Source organism: Mesoplodon densirostris, chromosome 4 (assembly GCF_025265405.1).
Source record: "Mesoplodon densirostris isolate mMesDen1 chromosome 4, mMesDen1 primary haplotype, whole genome shotgun sequence".
Classification (NCBI taxonomy): Eukaryota; Metazoa; Chordata; class Mammalia; order Artiodactyla; family Ziphiidae; genus Mesoplodon; species Mesoplodon densirostris.
In genome coordinates, this window is record NC_082664.1 from 180170129 (window position 1) to 180193841 (window position 23713).

The 23713-nt window shown below is 37.6% G+C and overlaps 1 protein-coding gene across 1 annotated transcript in view; it reads left to right on the forward strand.

Moving 5' to 3' along the window:
- The window catches only part of MRC1 (mannose receptor C-type 1), a 93328-nt gene that overhangs the window by 62297 nt on the left and 7318 nt on the right, over positions 1 to 23713 (forward strand). Inside the window, exons 19-26 of the mRNA XM_060096158.1 lie at positions 547 to 647; positions 1999 to 2141; positions 2528 to 2642; positions 7057 to 7223; positions 9997 to 10099; positions 13781 to 14013; positions 16206 to 16371; positions 17233 to 17382. Coding sequence (XP_059952141.1) covers positions 547 to 647; positions 1999 to 2141; positions 2528 to 2642; positions 7057 to 7223; positions 9997 to 10099; positions 13781 to 14013; positions 16206 to 16371; positions 17233 to 17382 — 1178 coding nt within the window. The remainder of the gene's footprint in view (positions 1 to 546; positions 648 to 1998; positions 2142 to 2527; positions 2643 to 7056; positions 7224 to 9996; positions 10100 to 13780; positions 14014 to 16205; positions 16372 to 17232; positions 17383 to 23713) is intronic.

The window sequence follows — 23713 nt, forward strand, 5'->3', positions numbered from 1 at the left end:
CATCCTCCAAATGAGAGGGTCGAATTCGTTGATCTCCTGGTCTCCTTGCAGCTAACGAACGGCCCCCGAATTTCCGTAATTTATGAAAATGAGTATTGGCTCACCTACCTTAGGGGAAACCAGAGTAAACATGAAAATCAGAGAAGAGGCCCAGTGAGAAACTGTATTCTCCGTCTCTCTGTGGGTGGTTTTGTTTTGTGGGACTCATGCCTAAGAAGTCCTATCGGAGGATGTTTACTTCTGGTCCACTTCCAGGGTAACTGGGATCTCCATTTATTCTCTCACATCAAGACTAGAAGTACTTCTTCCAGGGAGAGAAAAGAAGGCAGACGAGCCAGGCATCCAGTTACTACAGGAGATCTCAGTTCCCCGGGGGAGCACCGATGACCTTTGGGGGTTTCCTGCTGCTCTCTCTAGAAACCTCTCTTCTCTTTGCTTCGCATGCTGTGCTGTCTTCATCTTGATTGACTTGCCTGTTCCCACCAGTAGGCTGTAGCCAACTCTTCTGACTGGATTTTTGCTAAACGGCTGAATTTTCTTTTCCAGTTGGATGGACGGAAGCAAAGTGGATTATGTGGCTTGGGCCACAGGTGAACCCAATTTTGCAAATGATGATGAAAACTGTGTAACCATGTATTCAAATTCAGGTAGACAAGATCACAATCTTCTTGAATCTGCCTTGTGGTGTGATGTGTCGTTTGCTACAGCCTTAGGCTAAAAGTAGCAAGTTGTGTGCTTAAATCAGACAAGAAAAGGAGAGAGAATGAAGGAGAATTCTAATTTTAGCAACATAACTGTTCAATTTGTAAGGAGAATGGATGCTTAACATTTACTCTCATTAAATGACACAATCTTCTCACTTCTTCTCATTTTATGAAACATTTCTTCATGTTCTGAATGAGGAAAATATCCAGAATGTTTATCTATCTCCTTTATCTCTATGTCTTTATCTGTAAAATGGGAATAATAACAGAATGTATCAGTTGTCGAGAAGATTGAGATAATACATCTAAAACACTAAGCAAATGCTTCGTATATAAAGTTTATTAGATTATTATTATTAGCAATTACTGGCTATTTAGATAATAACCTGCAACATCTAGTATGTGCTTTGCTCATAGTAAACTCTCTATAAAGTTGAACTATTATTGGTTTAAGTGAAAGCGCAAAAGGGTATCACATAGATCTTTCTTGTCTCGTGTAAAAATGATGTTTGTAGTATAAACCATTTTTGAGAATCCTTATAAAATATAAACACATTTTTAAAATTTATTTATTTTTTGGGGGGGTAAGCTTTTTATTATCTTTTTTTTTTCCTTTTTGGTTATTTATTTTAAATATAGCAGTGTATACATGTCAATATCAAGCTCCCTAACTATCCCCCTCCCTCTTCCCCACCCCGGTAACCATAAGTTCATTTTCTAAGTCTGTGAGTCTGTTTCTGCTTTGTAAATAAGTTCGTTTGTATCATTTTTTTTTTAGATTCTGCATATAAGCAGTATCATATGATATTTCTCTTTCTCTGCCTGACTTATTTTACTCAGTATGACAGTCTCTAGGTCCATCCAGGTTGCTGCAAATGGCATTATTTTATTCTTTTTCATGGCTGAGCAATATTCCATTGTGTATATGTACCACAACTCCTTTATCCATTCCTCTGTTGATGGACATTTAGGTTGCTTCCATGTCTTGGCTATTATAAACTAAACACATTTTAAAAAGTGTTTTTAACTCCTATATATAAAATAGATAAACCACAAGGACCTACTGTATGGCACAGAAAACTGTATTCAATATCTTGTAATAACGTATAATGGAAAAGAATTTGATATATATAACTGAGTCACTGTGCTTTACACCCAAAGCTAACACAACATTGTAAATCAACTGTACTTCAATACAAAGGTGTTTTTTTAAAAAAAGTGTTTTTAAAAAAGTTTTTTAAAAAAACTGTTTTTAAGCATGTAAATCTAATTGAACTATTCTGTTCTTTATCAGGGTTCTGGAATGACATTAACTGTGGTTCTCCAAATGCCTTCATTTGTCAACGCCATAACAGTAGTATCAATGCCACGGCTTTCCCTACCACACCCTCGGTCCCAGGAGGTTGTAAGGAAGGTTGGAATTTTTATAATTACAAGGTACTAAGAAAACTTAGTTGTAGTCACATCACTGACTAGTGTGGAGAGTGGCAATGCAAATCTTTCAGCTTCAAGTTAATGTTTGCTTGCCTCATCACTTTAAAAAATTTTAGGCAAGAATATGTGGAAATTCCATGTTAAATTCTCTGTGGGAATTGATAGTAGAGTTGACGGTATTACCCAAATAGTTGTGCCCTTTGTCCCAAGGGAGAAAAAACTTTGCAAAGAAAGCTGATGGGTAATAAAACTAACAATTTTTTGCATTTCTATTTGGTTGTGAGCAAATGTATATTTAGCTCTAATCTTCATGGATCATTTTGATTTCTTTAGAGCAAATACTGTTATCTTTATGTAATCCCTATGATTTTTTTCTCCTTCCATCCGAGTGTTTCAAAATCTTTGGATTTGTTGAAGAAGAAAGAAAAAATTGGCAAGAGGCACGAAAAGCTTGCATAGGATTTGGAGGAAATCTGGCGTCCATACACAATGAAAAAGAGCAAGGTGTGTGGGCCGTTGTACAGTCAGTGATGCACATAAATATGTAACTTTTTTCCCTAAAATGGTAGAATATTGCTTATAGTAAATGATTTTTTGGTGTTCCAGAGTAAAGACTAGGAAGGGAAAACAAGCACATACTGGGAGCTATTTTATTAGTTGTAGGCCTTATGCTGAGCGTTTTATATGTAAATTGCCTTTCCATTTTCATAACAAGTCTATGAAGCAGGAATCATTAGTCCCTTGTGAATGAGGAAATGTGCTCAGGGAGACTTAGATCAGGGAGCTTAGAGGGTAAGGGGTAGGACTGGGAATCAAACTGGGTCTTCCAGCTTCAATTCCATCTGTTTCTGCCAAACCAGTTTTTTCACCAAAGAGTCAAAGAAGAAGAGTAGTTCCAGGAATAAAATTAAAAATTGCTCATTTTCCATTTACTGCTCTTCTAGTCACTTGATATAGAATTTATAATGCAATAAAACTAATTTTTCAATATGAACTTTGAACAAATTGAGAAAAAAAATTTGATAAAACATAAGGATAAGCCAGAGCTTTGAAGAACGGGATGAAGAATCACACCACTTACATATAGCAGATTGTAAAATTCGTTATATTGTGGTCAAGAGAAAGGTACTTGATCCCTTTCGCATGGTCTTTTTGGGGCCACGTTACCTGAAGTAGATATTAGGTTAAATTAGTTACTTTAAAAATGATGTTGACCAACTGCGGGCCTTTCAGATGACAGCAGCTAAACTGGTGAAGGTTTGGAAACCACAGCCAGCAGCGAGTGAGGACAGTTTGAAAGACCCTAGGTTTCACAGCCTGGAAAAGAGGATGTGAACTTTGAAGGATCGTCCCACTAAAGAAGGAAGACTTAGAACCCATGAGTGGCAGTTACAGGGAAACAAATGTAGGCTCAAAATTAGGAGGTTATTCTAACAATTAGAACTAATTGGATGGGATGCTTCGTGAGTTTTTTTAAAGGGCTGTGAAAATGCTTTTGTTGGAAGGTACTGAAATGGGTGCTGCAGAGTCACATGTTGACTGGTATGTAGCATGGAAGATGCTCAATGCATATTTGTTGTGTGTAGGAATTTATGCGATGTCATTGGGGAAAGATGTAGACTGGATGATTTCTAAGTTCCCTTTTGGTTCTGAGGTTCTTTGACTTCCAAAATCATTTATTGGAAAAAAATGATATACCTCAAAAAAGATAAGAAAGAAGAGAGACCTTGGAACGCTGTGTGGCACTCTCCTAAATGTTCATTTCACTCCATAAATGCTACCATGTGCTTTCTTGGAACACACTCTACAGTAAATCAACCAGGCTTGCACTGAGAACCTTTGACAAGTTCAGCAGCTTGCCAGACTCTGGAAGAAAAGTGTCAAACCATAGCACACACAAAAAATTCAGGAATATAATACTCACATTTCTCTAACTGGTCTACCACATTCTGGGCTTAGCTACCCAGCAGAGAAACACAGTAATTGATTCCCTCTCTTAACCACAAAGAGCTAATTCTTGCCATAACAAAATTAGAACCTGGGTCATAGAGATGTGCAGAAGGGAACAATTTTCAGATAAACTAACATTATTCCTGGCAACACAGGCACACGCTGTTGAATTCTTTTTGTGGTTCTTGGCAGAAAACAAGTCAGTGTTGAAATATTGGCAGGTAGAGCTTTTCCACATTTCATTTCAAGTTGGGGATAAGGCAAGAGTTATGATCTTATTTAGGAAATAAAAAAGAAAACAAAGTAAATATCTACCCATGCTCTTTTCTTTCTGAAAAATATTATAAGAAATTTCTTTTTGTTTTTACTTTGAGTTAATTGAGAAGTAAGCAAATCTCTGAGCAGTGTAGTGGCGTCTATTGCTCTGCCGAAGAGTAAGCACGTAAAAATGACCCCTCTGTGGAACTGTTTGTTCATGAATAAACAGATAATCTCTGTGGCCTTCTTTCTATTCTACATTTTCTGTTAGTAACCCAAGTGCTTAGTCATTTGGTTTCCTATTTGCATTCAGGAGTCGTGTTTAAGCAGAGTTTGGAAATTGTCCTGTAGAGTCCGTGCTCATTCACTCGGTGTCCATCTAGTGTCCTTGGTGTCCACAGCTCCTGGCAGGTGAGGTTGCTGGCCTCAGAAGGCAGCTGCCATGGTGTGGCAGGCATGGGGATGGGCTGCTGGAGAAGGGATGGGGAACAAGTACATTTAAGCCTTTTACAGTTTCTGGATATTTGCCAACATCCTGTCTGCCACAGAATTGATAAAGAAGCAAGAGGCCATATTTGTCCTGCTTTCTCTGATTTTCTCTCCCAGTGATGTGAGCACTTAGCACCAAGATGCCCCCTGGGTCCAAGCATGCGCAGTGGACGTGGTTGGCTGCTGACCCCTAGGAACTGGCTGCCCTGGAGGAGTTCCATTTGGGTAGCTCTTTTGGTTTGGCAGTCCAAGGTGGTGATCATTTGACAGCCTAATGCTTTTTCATTTTGACAAATAGTTTTTATTTTCAGAACTTTTTTAGATTAAGAGCTCTCTTTGGCCCCTAGTTATTATTATGTTGGCCAAAAAGTTCGTTCAGGTTTTTCCATAACATTTTTTTTAATCTCCATGCCTTTTTTTTTTAACATCTTTATTGCAGTATAATTGCTTTACAATGGTGTGTTAGTTTCTGCTTTATAACAAAGTGAATCAGTTATACATATACATATGTTCCCATATCTCTTCCCTCTTGCATCTCCCTCCTTCCCACCCTCTCTATCCCACCCCCCTAGGTGGTCACAAAGCACCGAGCTGATCTCCCTGTGCTATGCGGCTGCTTCCCACTAGCTATCTATTTTATGTTTGGTAGTGTATATATGTCCATGCCTCTCTCTCACTTCATCCCAGCTTACCCTTCCCCCTCCCCGTGTCCTCAAGTCCATTCTCTAGTAGGTCTGTGTCTTTATTCCCATCTTACCCTAGGTTCTTCATGACCTTTTTTTTTTTCCTTAGATTCCATATATATGTGTTAACGTATGGTATTTGTTTTTCTCTTTCTGACTTACTTCACTCTGTACGACAGACTCTAGGTCCATCCACCTCATTACAAATATCTCAATTTCGTTTCTTTTTATGGCTGAGTAATATTCCATTGTATATATGTGCCACATCTTCTTTATCTGTTCATCCAATGATGGACACTTAGGTTGCTTCCATCTCCGGGCTATTGTAAATAGAGCTGCAATGAACATTTTGGTACACGACTCTTTTTGAATTATGGTTTTCTCAGGGTGTATGCCCAGTAGTGGGATTGCTGGGTCATATGGTAGTTCTATTTTTAGTTTTTTAAGGAAACTCCATACTTTTCTCCATAGTGGCTGCACCAATTTACATTCCCACCAACAATGCAAGAGGGTTCCCTTTTCTCCACACCCTCTCCAGCATTTATTGTTTCTAGATTTTTTGATGATGGCCATTCTGACTGGTGTGAGATGATATCTCATTGTAGTTTTGATTTGCATTTCTCTAATGATTAATGATGTTGAGCATCCTTTCATGTGTTTGTTGGCAGTCTGTATATCTTCTTTGGAGAAATGTCTATTTAGGTTTTCTGCCCATTTTTGGATTGGGTTTTTTTTGTTGTTGTTGTTATTGAGCTGCATGAGCTGCTTATAAATCTTGGAGATTAATCCTTTGTCAGTTGTTTCATTTGCAAATATTTTCTCCCATTCTGAGGGTTGTCTTTTGGTCTTGTTTATGGTTTCCTTTGCTGTGCAAAAGCTTTGAAGTTTCATTAGGTCCCATTTCTTTATTTTTGTTTTTATTTCCATTTCTCTAAGAGATGGGTCAAAAAGGATCTTGCTGTGATTGATGTCATAGAGTGTTATGCCTATGTTTTCCTCTAAGAGTTTGATAGTGTCTGGCCTTACATTTAGGCCTTTATCCATTTTGGAAGAACCCGAACGAACTTTTTGGCCAACCCAGTATAATCAGGTTATCTTATTTATAGAAACAAGACACCTGCTGACTAGTACAGGATGACCGTGCGTGAATTTGAAAAATGTACCTCTTCCTGCAGAATGGTAGGCAGCCACAACCCAGATCTGGGTGTACAAAATGGAGGGTGGGGCATAGGGTGGACTTCAGCCCTGCCAGCCCTAGCCCCCCAGTGTCCTTGGGTAGGGCACAACCTATACAACTATCTGCAGTGACCCAGGTAAAACCTAGACTTTTATTATGAGAAAATTTTCGAAGTCCAAAGCTGAAGTGCTAACATGCTGCTCAGGTTAGACTGTGTTTGTTTTCACGGTAAGTGCTTTTAAATGATAATAAAGGCATTGATCACATGCTCGGTATTTGTAAATTAATGTCTTCTGAGTATTTTTGATATCGGAGTCTTTCCCCTCAAAGTTCACAATTATCTTGTGAAACTTTCTTTCAGCATTCCTTACATATCATATGAAAAACTCCACTTTTCACACCTGGACTGGGCTGAATGATGTCAATTCAGAGCACACCTTCCTTTGGACGGATGGCCGAGGAGTTCATTACACAAACTGGGGGAAAGGTTACCCTGGTGGGAGAAGGAGCAGTCTTTCTTATGAAGATGTAAATATCGCTTTCCGGTCACCTCTCCGTACTCTGTCTGTTTGCTTCAGGTCGCCATATTAGTGGTTAATCTTCTGTGAAAAATTCTGCCAGAGTACTCCTTGATCCGATTCATTCTTGCACATTTTAACTGTTTCAGACTGAGCCAGCCTTGAAGGAAGGGTTATACATTCAGTTAAGGACTCTTCATCTTTGGGTTGGGGGTGGGAGGACATAGATGGTGATGGTAGTGAGGAATAGGGAAAGCCAGCTCCAGTATGGGCCCAGGTTGTAGTCAGCATGTGCACTTGAACCCAGAGTTAGCGATGTTCTTTGCATCAGCTACCCCTAAACTCTTGAAACTGTTGTAGTCTTTGGGGTGTAGTTCTGCAAGCTCCTACTGCTTCTAAAGTTATCATCATCATCATCATCATGAGCTGCTGTTTGCAGAGTGCTTACTATGTGTCAAACACTCTGCTAAGTGCTAAGTGCATTAACCTAAAAGACAGATAATTGCTTCTTTTTTAAAAAAAATTTTAAAACATTTCTTAATTATTTATTTTTAACATCTTTATTTGAGTATAATTGCTTTACATTGTTGTGTTAGTTTCTGCTTTATAACAAAGTGAATCAGCTATACGTACACATATATCCCCATATCTCCTCCCCCTTGCGTCTCCCTCCCACCCTCCCTATCCCACCCCTCTAGGTGGTCACAAAGCACCAAGCTGATCTCCCTGTGCTATGCGGCTTCTTCCCACTAGCTATCTACCTTACGTTTGGTAGTGTATATATGTCCATGCGTCTCTCTCGCTTTGTCACAGCTTACCCTTCCCCCTCCCCATATCCTCAAGTCCATTCTCTAGTAGGTCTGTGTCTTTATTCCCGTCCTGCCCCTAGGTTCTTCATGACCTTTTTTTTTTTTTAGATTCCATATATATGTGTTAGCATACGGTGTTTGTTTTTCTCTTTCTGACTTACTTCACTCTGTACGACAGACTCTAGGTCCATCCACCTCACTACAAATAACTCAATTTCGTTTCTTTTTATGGCTGAGTAATATTCCATTGTGTATATGTGCCACATCTTCTTTATCCATTCATCTGTCGGTGGACACTTAGGTTGCTTCCGTGTCCTGGCTATTGTAAATAGAGCTTCAATGAACATTGTGGTACATGAAAATTGCTTCTTTATTTCACTATTTTTAATCTTATATCATTGAAGCCAACTAATCAGTGTTAAACACCATACTAGGCATTGTGGAAATCATGAAGGCACATAAGATTTTATTCTACCTTGAAGAAGCTTACACCTAAGCTAGACCCCAAGTCTTCTACAAGAAAGACGACAGGAACAAAATGAAAGTGTGTAATGAGAAGATCAGCTATAAAGCATGATAGTAGTTAGGAGGAAAGAAACTTCCTGTGGGATGTAGTGATCTAATCAGGCAGCACATATCTGTGGAGCTCTTCATTTGATGGAAAGGAGGCATGTGAAGAAGAATGTGGGTCTTTCTTCCCAAGAAGTTTAAATCATGATTAGGGGATCATGGCAAGAGGATGGGGAAGGTCGTGTTAAGTGGGAAAGGTGAATAAAGTCTTTAAGAAAAAGGCACAAGATGGGTTTGGGCGGAAATAAAGAACTTTAGATATAGTAGAAGTTTCATGCAGAAAAGAAGTAGGCATGAACTTTAGAACATGGAAAGCAGAATTCAGAGAAATTTAGATGCCCTAAGAAAGAGTTTGGACTTTGTCAGATAGGCAGCAAAAAAAAAAAAAAAAAAAAAAAGGTTTGAGCAGAAAAACAATCTCATCAAGATGGTATCTTTATGATAATTAATTTGGTAGCTATGTGTAGTTTAGATATATTCTGGTTGTGGGTAAGTGACTTTCTGGGGAGAAATTCTTTCAATCCTTATTACATAAATGAGGGCTGAAAAGTAGACTGGAGTGAGATAGGGTTTGCTTAGAAAGATTTCGTGGATGAGTGGTAAATTTCATTTAAAACAAAAAAATCCATTGTTGCACAAGTTCTTTGTTTTTAGAACATAATGAAAAGGAGAAACAACAGAAACAAACAAAATCTGTAAACTCACCTTCCAGGAAGAAAACCCCACTGTTTTGTTGGTTTTCTTCCTAGATTTTTTTCTTAGCATGTATAAAAATATAAAGTTTGTATTCCACAAAATTGGAATCAAAACACATATATTGTGTTGTTACAATTTCAGGACTGTAAAATGAAGAGGATTAAATACAGTTTGATAAAGAGAGTGGGAGAGAAACGTTCACGTGCATTGTGTAGTGGAAACATGCTTGTTCTGTGTAGGTTTCCTGGTTTAGAGCAGAGATGAAAGATAAGAATAGCTAAGAAGGGAGATGGGGATGCACAGAGAATCTTTGAAATGTACAGTTAGGGGTTCCTGATAGTTGAGGCTCATGGGATAATGAGGCTGGAGGCTGAGAAGACCGCTCTGGCCCTGGTGAAAGCTGTGGTAGCTTTCAGGGAATTAATGAGATTTCTGACAGCAGCATTTCTCAGAACCAGCTCCAAAATTTATCCAACTCTGCTTACTTTTCAATTAAAATAGCAAGGGTTCAGTGAGGGATCTGCATGGAAGTTGGCCAGTTGCGTGGAAAGTAGGGATGAATTGAACATGCTGTAAATGAATTAGGACTATCCTAAAAGTTGGAGGTTAGGGATAAAGGATTTGTTGTTGTTGTTGCTTATTAATGAGTTGGTTTAAATAATTATCCATCCACCTTTGGCTTTTTTTTTCTTCTCCATGAATATACAGGCTGACTGTGTTCTTATTATCGGAGGGAAGTCAAGGGACGCAGGCAAATGGATGGACGACACGTGTGACAGTAAGCGGGGTTATGTATGCCAGGCGCTTCCCGGTAAGTCCTCCCAGACCTCGCTGGGCTGTAAGAGCTGGGGTTTTTCCATACTTTTTAAAAAGTGACATTCTTCTCAATTTTGCTGTGAGCCTTAAACTGCTCTAAAAAAATAAAGTTTTGTTTTAAAAAAGTGACCCTTCCCTTGCACATCAACACGTTGGTTTTAAAAAAATTTTTTTTAATTAAATAATTAAATTTTTTTTTTTTGGCCGTGCCATGTGGCATGTGGGATATTAGTTCCCCGACGAAGGATCGAACCTGCGCCCCCTGCAGTGGAAGCAGGGAGTCTTAATCACTGGACCGCCAGGGAAGTCCCCATCAACATGTTTATTTGATTCTCCCTTTCATCCACGGATGGCTGTGACAGACAAAAAGGATATTTTCTGTAATTTATTCATGAATGTGCCCCCTCATCCATTACCAGAAAGTTTGCATAGATTAAACTAGAGGTTGAAACTTTTTCTAATTTTGTTAGAAATTTGGATGTTTGCTTACCTTTACCTTAAAAGAAAAAAATGTCAGAGTAGGGATACCTCACTTCAATTTGTATAATTTGAGAACCATTGCCCCAAAACACCCTATATGCCTCATTACTTGTTATATATTCTGTGTCTCTAAAAATGTAGATGTCTTATTTGTGGTCCTTTTTTCATCTTAGGAAGCCTAACTTTGGCGCAAGGAAAATAAAACAGATGTGTGGATATCGACCAAGAATCAAGATTATGGTCGTGTGCATTTTAGTTTCAAGTGAAATTAGAATAGAAACGTTTGGCTACATAAGAAGTGGTTCAGAAAATAAAGACAGATTAGAGATGAGGGTTGAAGATGAGGTGGGTTGCTGTCACCCTGAGCAGAGCCCTCAGAGGAGCTTGAATTAGAAGCTACTGGATCTCCTGGATCTAACAAATTTTTCTATACTTTCTGGGGAATCAGGGAACTGATATCAATTCATGACAATGACTGAAAATCACTGAAGGTATTTTCAGATGATTGCAAAGTCCTGCAGGAATTCTAACCTCCTATTGATCCAAAAGAAGGCCCAGGCCAGGCCGCTTTTCTCTCTCTGCTACACCCTTCGAGCACCAGAATCTTAGGCCACTGGTAATGCATCTGTGCTTCCAATCTTTGGGGAAAGAAGGGAGTCCCCTTCCAGGAGGGAATGATGATTCCTAAACTTGTTTAAAATCTTTCTCTTCTTCCTGTAAACACAAGGGATAGAATATTTGCTGCCGACAAAAGATATTTTGACAATTTTTAATGACTTAGGTTTCAGGAAAGGTCGACAGTGTTAACGTAAAAAAGGCAGAATATGAAATTTTATAGATTACTGATGATGCAAAAAACACTTTGAACCCCCTTAAAAAAAAAGAACAAGAAGGCGATGGAAATGCCTCAAAATAGGAATAGTGGATATGTTTGCATCGTGGGATTAAGACCTTTAGTTCCTTCATTGTACTATTGTATTTTTCTTCATTTATCAAAAACTGTCTCTTTCTAACGCTCTCTATGTATATATATTTGCATTTATATTATATATAATATGTCTATACATCTATATATATCTCTCTATATATAACAATTATGAGGAAACACTAAAATACTGAGGTGGTTAGATTCTAAGTAATTTTTTTCTCATTTTTATGCTTTTCTATATTTTCTAAAATTTCAGCAAAGAATGTGTGTTCAGTATTTTTTAAAAGTGTTGTTTTCAGAAAGTCCCTGGTGGTCCAGTGGTTAGGACTCAGGGCTTTCACTGCTGGGGCCTGGGTTTGATCCCTGGTTGGGGAACTAAGATCCCGCAATCTGTGCGGCGTGGCCCAAAGAATAAAATTAAATAAATAAAAAGTAAAACACTGTTGTTTTTATTCATACATATGAGTATGTGTGAATGAATATATATGAATTCATGTAAATATATAAAGATACATAAATAAAAGCATGAATGAATACATATGAATATAAAACACTTAAAAACAATCCCTTGATGAAACACCTGTTCCTTGATGAAATTTTAGAAAATACAGAAAAGCATAAAGAGAAAAAATTACCCATAATCTAACCACCTGAAAAATAACCTCTCAGTAATTTAGTTTTTTCCTTATAATTTTTTCTATGAGTGTTTTAATAAACAAGCTAATTGGATAAATGAGCTGATTTCCTGGCTGCATATAGCCTTTGGTGAAGCTTTATCTCAAGCTTCATTGGGCACTTTTAGCAGTCCAAAACTTTTCCCATGTTGTTAAGACAAACCCAGCTCTCTCCAAGCTGGGAAATGATGAGACTGTTTACTTCCTACTGGCTGTAACATGTAAGGATCCGGGGCTGGGTCTCTTGGTTTAATGCTATTCTATCAACACACGGTGGCAGCGACAGCAGAAGAAAGGGGAGGCTGCCCTCCTTGCTGAATTAAAATTGTTGCCTCACCAGAGTCTTCAAAAGAAAGTTTGGCGTTCTTGGAGTGACAGAACAAGGCACATGGTGGGTTGCGTGGGTATATGCAGTGGAACAGGTTGGAGAATTGGCCAAGACAACATCAGTAGACAGGGACATCTGGAACCCTAGACCAGGGGTTGGCAACCTTTTTCTGTAAGAGACAGATTATAAATATTGCAAGCTTTATAGACCATAACGTTTTTGTTGCAATGACTCAACTCTGCTGTGATCGCAGACAATCGTAGACAGTACGTAAACAAATGAGCGTGGCCGAGTTCCAATGAAACTTTATTTATGAACACAAATTTGAATTTCATGTATTGTTTACATGTCACAAAATAATTTTCATTGTTTTTTTTTCCCCAACCATTTAAAAACTCATGGGCTACAAAAACAGACAAGAGGCCAGATTTCACCCTCTGGCTGTCATCCGCTGGCCTCTGTTCTGCCCTAAGGCATCAGCTATGGCTCCCAGAAACCAGATTTTTTTGGGTCTTGACAGTAAGTGGCCCAAAGTATGGGTGGGTCTAGAGTAGTTATTAGAAATGCATGCTGAGAGATTGAGGAGGAAAGATCAGAAAGCCAGAGTGACGCCAGCTTGCAACGGCTTCAGTTTGGATAAGATATGGGGTTCACATGGGAAATCATCATAAGATTAAAGCTTGATCCTGGGATCAAGGTTAAATGAAGTGGAAACTGTTATATGGCTTCATTCCAGAGCATAAACCAATTTCTTGAAGGTACATGATTCACAGGTGAAGTCAAATAGATACAAATAGATGCAAATTCATGGGTGGAATGGAACAGAGTCGGGTGGGGGAAGGGAAGGAGAGGAAGACTGTTCTTGACCTTAAAATTCGACCAAGATGGAAAAAAATAAAAAGATTCGTGTTGACAGGATGATAGATGTTCTTTAATTTATGAGATTAAACTGTGGTGTGTCTTTCATCCAGATACTAGATCTCATAGTATTTGCAAGTCTTTTTGGTTTTATAGTTCAGAAACTTGATCGTGTATTTACCTTAATATTCTAAATAGAGTTTGGAAATGACTTAATTCAATCAGGCGTACTGATTAAAAAACAGAACTTTGTGTTCTGGTGTGAAATGGCTCATGAAAATATGTTTAACACCTGACGGTTTGAATTGTGCTATTCAGATTCTTTTTAGGATGTGTGAGGTATAGAAGTCATGTACTGATGGCACTCAGGTAATGTTTAATATTAATGGAAATAATTTTTTATTCCAGACCCTTCCTTGCCTAGTTCTCCAACAGCAATTCCAACAGATGGCTTTATCAAATATGGTGAAAGTAGCTATTCACTCATGAAATTAAAGCTGCAGTGGCACGAAGCAGATGATTATTGCAAGCTTCACACTTCCCTGATTGCTAGCATTCTAGATCCCTATAGTAATGCATTTGCATGGATGCAGATGCAAACACTGAATGAACCTGTGTGGATCGCCCTGAACAGTAACTTGGTAAGATGCTGGAAACATGTGCGACTTGACATGATTGATAAATTGAATATGATTCTCTTTTGTTCATTCTGTTGAATACTTGGTGTGTGTAAAAACCTGCTGGGCTTTGGAAATGATACTGACATGTACAAGACCCAGTCTCTCTAGGACCCAGTGCAAGGATCTAGCAAGTTAGTGATGTTATGTCAGAAATCAAACTAAGACTTACCTAACTGATATTATTATTTTTACTTTCCTTAGGTTTTTAATATACAGTGTTACTGTATATTTTGAGTATGAAAATTAAGTTCTGCATCTAAACAGTTTTATTTATTAACTTATTTCTTTCTAGTGTCATGATTACAACTATGCCATAGGAATTAAGAAAGCGTCAGGGGCATAGTTCCTGGACGATGAGGATATTCCTTATTTTTTTGTGAAAAGTCATTCTAGAGTTGCTATCTGTTCTGAAGCTGTGCAGCTTCCATCCGTGTATGACAGATTTCATTGCGGTCAATTCCCTGTATTCCATAACAGAGAAGGAAGGTTGGCAAAAGATGGTGTAGAGTGAAGGTTGAGGCACAGAAGTAAGAGCGGTGTGGGAGTTGCCAGAATTTTCCTAAAATGAGTCTTCTCTGATGCCAGGGGATCCATCTATCCTCCATCCATCCATACATCCGTCTAACTGGTCAATCAGCAAACTTCCTAGTACAATAATTAGAGATGTCAACAAGTAATTAAGAGATAATACAGTGTCAAAGAGAGGTATATACAAAATGCTGGGAGAGGAGAGAAAAGTGATCATTTGTGCAAGGGGAGAGGACCAACAGGGCTTCTCGGAGAAAGTCAAACTTTACAGATGTGGTCTAGGATGGTGGCTCATAAGGAAGGAGTACCAAGAAGAAATAAAAGGAGATAAGGGGGTATAACTGGAAAGTAGACTGGCGCCAGACTTTGTAGAACTTCTTCTACCATGATGCAGAGATCAACATTTACACTTCTTGCAATGAGTATTTCCTAAGTAGGTTAGTAAACATTTAAAAGTAAGTAGTTACACAATGATTTCTGTGTTTAAACTTAAGCACAGCATTTTTACTTCTATGTTGAATCTATTTTTAGTAACTAATTCTCTTGATAATTCATATATTTTCTTCTCACAAATATGGTCCCAATTCTCTTACGAGTTTAAAATAGGCTTTTATTTATTGTTAGATTAAATAGCTTTCCATTATCACAACATTTATAACTAAAACAATACTGTTATATTGATTACATCTATGGAGTTAATGATTATGCCAGCATTATTTGATTAAATGTGGTAGAATACTACAAAATTCTAACTTGAGATAATGCATGCTTTTGATTTTGTCATTAAATCTTGGGTAATTGCTTTGGTAAATTAAATAATGCAGTTAAAAAGGGGACAGCTGTTTGAATGGTTTAAAAATTCACTTATCTCTGATTAAAGTTATACAGCATCTGTTGTGAGGCTTTACCTGTAAAATTTCTTTTAGACTGTCAAAAGAACATTATTGATAAGTAATCTTTTTGATGTTGTCAATTAATTTGTATGTGACCATAAATCTGCCCAAATCAATTTAATAAGATGTATGCAAATTGAATAAAATAATTATCTTTAAAAGATGCCATCAGATTCATTTTGGTTGAAAGACCACCTAACTGGAAGGTAAGAGACCTAGGCTCCTCTCTTATCCACCCATGTCACCTTGCATAAGTCATTTGTCAGTTGGCCCTGTTTCAACAGACAAACAGTAAGAAGATTAGAAGAGATAAGTGTTTATCTCAGGGGTCCATGAGTTCAATGAAAGTGACTTAGTTTTTATTATCATTTCAATGATAATATAATACGTGTTTTATTTGTTCCAAAGGTAAAACCCGTCTTTTGCACTGAGGGCCTGCAAATAAAGAGAGTTTTCTAGAATAAGACATAGGTTTTTAAGTCTGTGTTTTTCAGAATAGCTTCCAATGATGTCTTCATGGGGAGCTTTAAGAAGTAGTTTTTTCTTAAAAAAGGCTGCATTTCCTGAATTTGAGTTGGTAGAAATAATTTATAATGTTCTTTTTATTCCCAAATGTTGAAGATTCTTTGTCAAATCACAGTCTTAAATATACTTTTTACTCCTTGCTGGGTTCTTTTGGTATTTTCTAAACAAAGCCAGGCTCCATGTTAATGGTTGTTTTTGTTCTTGCAGACCAATAATGAATATATTTGGACCGATAAATGGAGGGTGAGATACACTAATTGGGCCACTGATGAGCCCAGAGTGAAGTCAGCGTGTGTTTATATGGATCTTGACGGCTATTGGAAGACAGCACATTGCAATGAAAGTTTTTATTTTCTCTGCAAAAGATCAGACGGTAATTGAATCCACAAAAACAATCAAGGAATTTGAAATTTTCTCAATAAGCTAATACAAACCACTGTTGATATTCTTAAACAGTCACATGTTTTTGGGTAGCTTAAGGATAAGATAAAACATATTCCTTCACCTAACCAAAGACTGACCTGGCAATAAACAATATACATAGATCAAAATAACAGAGAGAGAAATTTTTCTTCATTGCTAGAGTTTATTTCCTCTTTATACATTTCTGAATTTTTATTATTGGGATAGGCCTCTGAATCTATGATGTCAGAGTCCTCAGGAAATGATGATTACTTTTGATGTTGACAGCACAGCTATATCAAAATAATTTTATCAGAATATGTGTAGGTTCATCAGAGTCAGTGATATTACAGTGATACAGTCCTAGAATACAGTTATAGAGTCAGACAGTGGTAAAGTCCTAGAATTCTACCTATACCATTTAGTTATAGCATCAATGTCAGTCATAGCTAAGAAGGTTTTATAAGGGCTAGGATCCTAGAAAAGGAAAAATGTCTAGAAGGAAGACTGCCTTTGCAAATTATTTCTGGTTGACCTTTTAGGGGAACTTATTAACGTCTTTGTAGGTATCTATAGATCTACATGCTTAATTATGAATGTGATTGACTGCCGTTATACCATAGTACCTTCTATGGAAATACATTTTAAATGAAAAAAAATGATAAAGTAAAAAGAATACTCAATAATAGAAATGGCATATCCAAATGATTACCATTAGAGTTTAAAAAAAATAATGATAGGCAATGAAAATTTCCTTAATGGCTGATATATTATTCTATGTACTAAAGAAACTTCAGGTCTTACTTTATTTGAAATGTCTTTTTATTAACAGAAATCCCTGCCACTGAACCCCCACAGCTGCCTGGTAGATGCCCCGAGTCAGAGCACACAGCGTGGATTCCTTTCCATGGTCACTGCTACTATATCGAGTCTTCATATACAAGGAACTGGGGCCAAGCTTCTCTGGAATGTCTTCGAATGGGTAAGTGCCATTTACCGTCAGAAAATCCCACAATCGTCTATTTAGATTACCAGGATACTAGTAACACTGTATATTAAAAACCTAAGGAAAGTAAAAATACCTGTTTCTTTGTCTTAATAATTTATATTGTAACAGAAAGGTCAACATCATGCCCCCCAAATATAATTTCTAACATTGTAGCCTCAAAAGGTGAAAGAATTCTGGCAGAAAGCAGTGACTCGCTGAACAAGTCTTTCTGCCCTAATATTCTAAATTGTTAGGATTATTATTCAGAGTGTTGTGTTCATCTTTTATCACTGGTCGGCTCAGGCTTCACAAGTGCCTAGGAACCATTTTGCTTTCCCATGAATAGAAAAGCATTTAGATCTGATTATCTTTGTGAATAAATACAAAACAAAACTCAAGTGACATGACATAGATGAACAATTTCCCTCCTGAAATAAAAATGTCAAATAAAGTGAACTTTTCAGGGTGCATTAAAAAATCTACTTAATTAAATCCCACTGAATACTTCACTGAATTACTTTGTGGCTAAATTTTGATTATGCCCTAAGTCAGGGCTCTTCATTCAACCTTGGCAAGCAAGGGCTACATGCTCATTTCCTTCAGGTTCATTCAAAAGTCAGTCTGGAGTTTTCACTTCTTTTTACTTTTATGTTTAGTTTTTTTCTTCAGTTTTATTGAGGTATAGCTGGCATAAAATTGTAATACATTTAAAGTGTAAGAGATGATGATTTGATACACATATTTGTTGGGAAAGGATTCCTAACCGTCAAGTTAACATGACCATCACGTCACATATTTACCTTTTTTTTTTTTTTATGGTGGGAACACTTAAGTTCTAATCTCTTAGCAAATTTCAGTGATACCATATAGTATTCTCAACTGTAGTCACTATATTATACATTAGATCCTAAGACCTTATTTATCATATAACTGAAAGTTTGTACCCTTTTACCAGCATCTCTCTATTCCTCCCACCCCCCAACCCCCTGACAACCACCATTCTACCCTCTGTTTCTGTGAGTTTGACTTTTAAATTCCACCTACAAGTAATATCATGTAGTACTTGTCTGTCTCTGTCTGGCTTATTTCCTTAGAATAATGCCCTCCAGGTTAATCAATACTGTTGCAAATGGCAGAATTTCCCTCTTTTTAAAGGCTGAATAATATTCCATTGTATATACATACTACATTTTCTTTTTTTTTTTTTTTTTTTTTTTTTGAGGTATGCGGGCCTCTCACTGTTGTGGCCTCCCCCGTTGCGGAGCACAGGCTCCGGACGCGCAGGCTCCGGACGCGCAGGCTCAGCGGCCATGGCTCACGGGCCCAGCCGCTCCGCGGCATATGGGATCCTCCCAGACCGGGGCACGAACCCGTATCCCCTGCATCGGCAGGCGGACTCTCAACCACTTGCGCCACCAGGGAGGCCCCATACTACATTTTCTTAATCATTCATCTGTTGATGGACACTTAGGTTGTTTCCATGTCTTGGCTATAATAAATAATGCTGCAATGAACAGGAAGTGCAGCTATCTTTTCGAGATAGTGATTTCATTTCCTTTGGATATATACCAAGAAGTGGGATTGCTGGATCATATGGTAGTCCTATTTTTAATTTTTTGAGGAACCTCCACACTGTTTTCCAAAAGGACTGTACCAATTTACATTCACACTAGCAGGGTTCCCTTTTCTCTTCATCCTCTGCACCATTTGTTATCTCTTATCTTTTTAATAATAGCTAGCCTAAACAAGTGTGAGGTGATATCTCATTGCGGTTTTGATTTGCATTTCCCTGATGATTAGTGATGTTGAGCACCTTTTCATGTACTTCTTAGCCATTTGTAAGTCTTCGTTGGAAAAAAAAATCTGTTCAGGTCCTTTGCTCATTTTTTGAATTGGGTTTTTTTTTGCTATTGAGTTGTATAAGTTCCTTGTGTATTTTAGATATTAAACCTCTATTAAAACATGTGGTTTGCAGAAATTTTCTCCCATTCAGGAGGTTGCATTTTCATTTTGCTGATGGTTTCCTTTGCTATGCAGAACCTTTTTAGGTTGATGTATTCCCATTTGTTTATTTTTGCTTTTTTTCCCTTTGCTGTTAGTGTCAAATACAAAAAGATTAATGTCGAGGAGTTTATTGCCCGTGTTTTCTTTTATGATTTTTATGATTTCAGGTTTTACATTCAAGTCTATAATCATGTTGAGTTGGTTTTTCTGTATAGTGTTAGATAGTGGACCAGTTGTATTCTATTGCATGTGGCTGTCTAGTTTTCTCAACACCATTTGCATGGAATAATTTTTTTTAATCCCTTCACTTTAAGCCTACGTATGTCCTAAAGTTGGAATGAGTCTCTTGTAGCATATAGTTGTCTTGTTTTTTTTTTTTTTAATCTATTAAGCCACTCTATGCTTTTTGATTGGAGAATTTAGTTCATTTATATTTATAGTAATTATTGGTAAGTATGCACTTAATATTGCCATTTTGTTAATTGTTTTCTGTCTGTCTTGACCTTCCTTTGTTCCTTTCTTCCTCTCTGCTCACTTTCTTTGTGATTTGATGATTTCTCAGTAGTATTACTTAGATTGTTTTCCTTTTATTTTGTGTATCTACTATAGGTTTTGTTGTGTGGTTATTGTGAAGATTACATGAAACATCTTATAGTTATAACAGTGTATTTAAAGCTGATAACAACTTAACTTTGAATGTATGCAAACAGTCTGTATTTTTACATTCCCCTGACCTTTTATATTTTTGATGTCACAATTTACATCTTTTTATATTGTGTATACATTAACAAATTATTGTATTTATAGTTATTTTTCATACTTTTGTCTTTTAACCTTTATACAGTAGTTACAGGTGATTTACTTACCACCATTATAATATCAGAATATGCTGGATTTTCCTATACACTTACCTTTACTGTTGAGTTTTATATTTTCAAATATTTTCATATTACTAATTAGTGTCCTTTCATTTTAGCTTGAAGAATTTTTTCCCCTTGACATTTCTTATAAGGCTGGTCTATTGGTGATGAACTCTTCCAGCTTTTGTTTGTCTTGAAAACTCTTTATCTCTCATTTAATTCTGAATGACAGCTTTGCTAGGTAGAGTATTCTTGGCTGGAAGCTTTTATCTCTAAGCACTTTAAATATTATCTTCTCACTCCCTTCCAGCCTGCAAAGTTTCTCCTGAAAATTTTGTTTTGTCTTACAAGGGTTCCCTTTTATGTAACACGTTGCTTTTCTTTTGCTGTTTTTAAGAATCTCTCTTTGTCTTTAATTTTTGACAATTTAATATAATGTGTCTCAGTGTTTGTCTCTTTATATTCATTATATTTGGTACTCCTTATGTATGCTTCCTGGATCTAGATGTCTGTTTCTTTTCCCAAGGTTAGGGAAATTATCAGCCATTAGTTCTTTGAATAAGCTTTCTGCCCCCATCTCTCTCTTCTCCTCGAATTCCTGTAATGTGTAGATTGATCCTCTTGCTGTTGGCTCATAAGTCCTTTAAGCTAGCTTGACTCTTTTTGATTCTTTTTTTCTTTTTGCTTCAGGATATATTTGACTGCCCTTTGTTTGAGTTTACTGTTTCTTTCTTCCAGTTTTCCAGTCTGCTGTTGAACACCTCTACTGAACTTTTCATTTAAGTTATTGTGTTCTTCAGCTTTGTGATTTCTCTTTGGTACTTTTTAATATTTTCTCTCTCTTTGTTGAAATTCTTACTTTGTTCATGCATTACTTTCCTGACCTCACTGAGTATCTTTATAGCTGTTATTCTGAACTCTCTATTGGGTAAATTACTTGTCTCTGTTTTATTAATATCAGTATGGAGATGTATCTTGTTCTTTTGCTTGGAAAATATTTTGCTTTTTCTTTATTTTCCTTGACTCTCTGTGTTGGTTTCTGCACATTAGATAAAAGAGACACCTCTCCCAGTCTTGAGAGTGGTCTTGTGTGGGAGATGAACCTCATCAGTCAATCCAGCCCAAGTTCCTGTTTGTCACTCAAAACTTTGTGGTTATACAAGCTGTTGTCTTTGTTTTTAGTGGCTCCCAGTGGTTGAGGGTGTGCCAATACCTGATGATATCCCAAAGGAGAGGATCACAGTTAGCACATAAAAGCAGACTGATTAGAAGCTGGACCCTCAGGCAGCACCTGGGAAAGTATATAAGCCAGGTGTGTGTCTAAGCTCCTTCCAGAGACCTGTTGGTGACCTGATTTTATCATTGCAGCAAGTCGGAGAAAGAAGGTGGCAGAAGGGCCCACCAGCTCCCCCAGGAGGATCACAGCTAGCCCCTCGCTGCATGCAGATTAGCAGCTGGACCCCCCCAGGCAGCAGGTTGTAAAGTATGCAGTCAGTCCCCTTCTAGGGAAAGACTGAGAGATGGGCATTTTTATCTGTTCCCTCTTAGCTGAGCCCTGGGAGAATAGCCATGGCAAGTGTTTGGTGCCCACTAACAACTGCTGCTTTATTTTCTGTGGTCCTATGGGTCTCGTGGCTGCAAACCCCATTAGCTTCCAGAGTTAGGCATTTGGGGGGCCTATTCCTTCAAATAGAGGAACAGGAGCCTAAAAATTTGGGGTGCTAGATGTATGGTTGAAACCCTTCTCTATTCAGGGAGAAGCTGGCAATTAGGGGCTCCCTCCTGATTATACGGCACTGTGCCATGGGTGGGGTTTATGAAGAGAGTGTGTCTCAGCCTTTCCTACTCATTTAGATGTTTGTGTTTTCTCAGTTGCTCTATATGTAGGAGTCACTGAGTTTCTGGATTTTACTGATAGAATTGCTCCATGTGTAGGTGTTCACTGGTGTGTATGTGGGAGAAGGGAACTTCAGGAGCCCTCTGTGTTGCCACAGGGAGTTTTAAAACTCCCTATGAGTTTTTACTTTAAATTCTGAGTCAGGAGAAGTCTACTTTGTCAGTTTTTGCTTCATGTATTTCGAGGCTTTATTGTTCAGTGCATATATGTCTATATTTGTCATATCTTCTTGATGAATAAAAACTTTAATCATTATAAAACATCCTTATTTGTCTCTCGTAACAATTTTTGTCTAAAAGTCTTCTGTCTAGTATCAGTATAGCCACTCCAGCTCTTCTTTATTTACTATTTGCATGGAATATCTTTTTCCATGCTTTTACTTTTAACATGTTTATATTTTTGAATCTCAAATATGTGTTTTGTAGATAAAATATAGTTGTATTATTTAAAAACTTATTTTTATTTTGTATTCATTTTGCCAACCTCTGTCTTTTGATTGGAGTACTTAATCCATTTACATTTAATGTAATTACTGATAAGGTAGGATTTATATCTGCCATTTATTTTATATTTGTCTTATGTATTTTGGTTCCTCTATTTATCCATTTCTACCCTCTTTAACATTAAGTAGATAATCTCTAGTGTACCACTTTAATTTCCTTGTTATATTTTTTACTATGTGTTGTTTAGTTATTTTCTTAGTGGTTGCCCTGGGGATGATAAATAACATCTTTTTATTTATTTATTTATTTATTTATTTATTTATTTTTCGGTATGTGGGCCTCTCACCACTGCGGCCTCTCCCTTTGCGGAGCACAGGCTCCGCGGCCATGGCTCACGGGCCCAGCCGCTCCACGGCATGTGGGATCCTCCCGGAGTGGGGCACGAACCCGTGTTCCCTGCATCGGCAGGTGGACTCTCAACCACTGCGCCACCAGGGAAGCCCATAAATAACATTTAATATGTAACAATCTAGTTCAAATCAATATAAATTTAATTTCAGTAGAGTACAAAATTTTGCTCTTATATAGCCCCTTTCCCTCTACAGTCCTTTGTGTTATTATTATCATATAAATACATCTTTATACATTGTATGCCCATCAACACAGATTTATAATTATTGTTTTATGCAGTTGTCCTTAAATAATATAAGATTAGGGCTTCCCTGGTGGCGCAGTGGTTGAGAGTCCACCTGCCGATGCAGGGGACACGGGTTCGTGCCCCGGTCGGGGAAGATCCCACATGCCGTGGAGTGGCTGGGCCCGTGAACCATGGCCGCTGAGCCTGCGCGTCCGGAGCCTGCGCGTCCGGAGCCTGTGCTCCACAGCGGGAGAGGCCACGGCGGTGAGAGGCCCGCGTACAGCAAAAAAAAAAAAAAAAAAAAAGATTAAACAGAAGTATAAACAAAAAATAAATTCGTACTGTCTTTTGTTTTTACCTATGTAGTTTCCTTTATTTCTTCATGTGGATTTAAGTTGTTTTCAAGTATCTTTTTATTTTGGCCTGAAGGATTTTCTTTAGTATTTCTTGTAGAGTAGATCTGCTAGTGACAAATTCTCTCCAT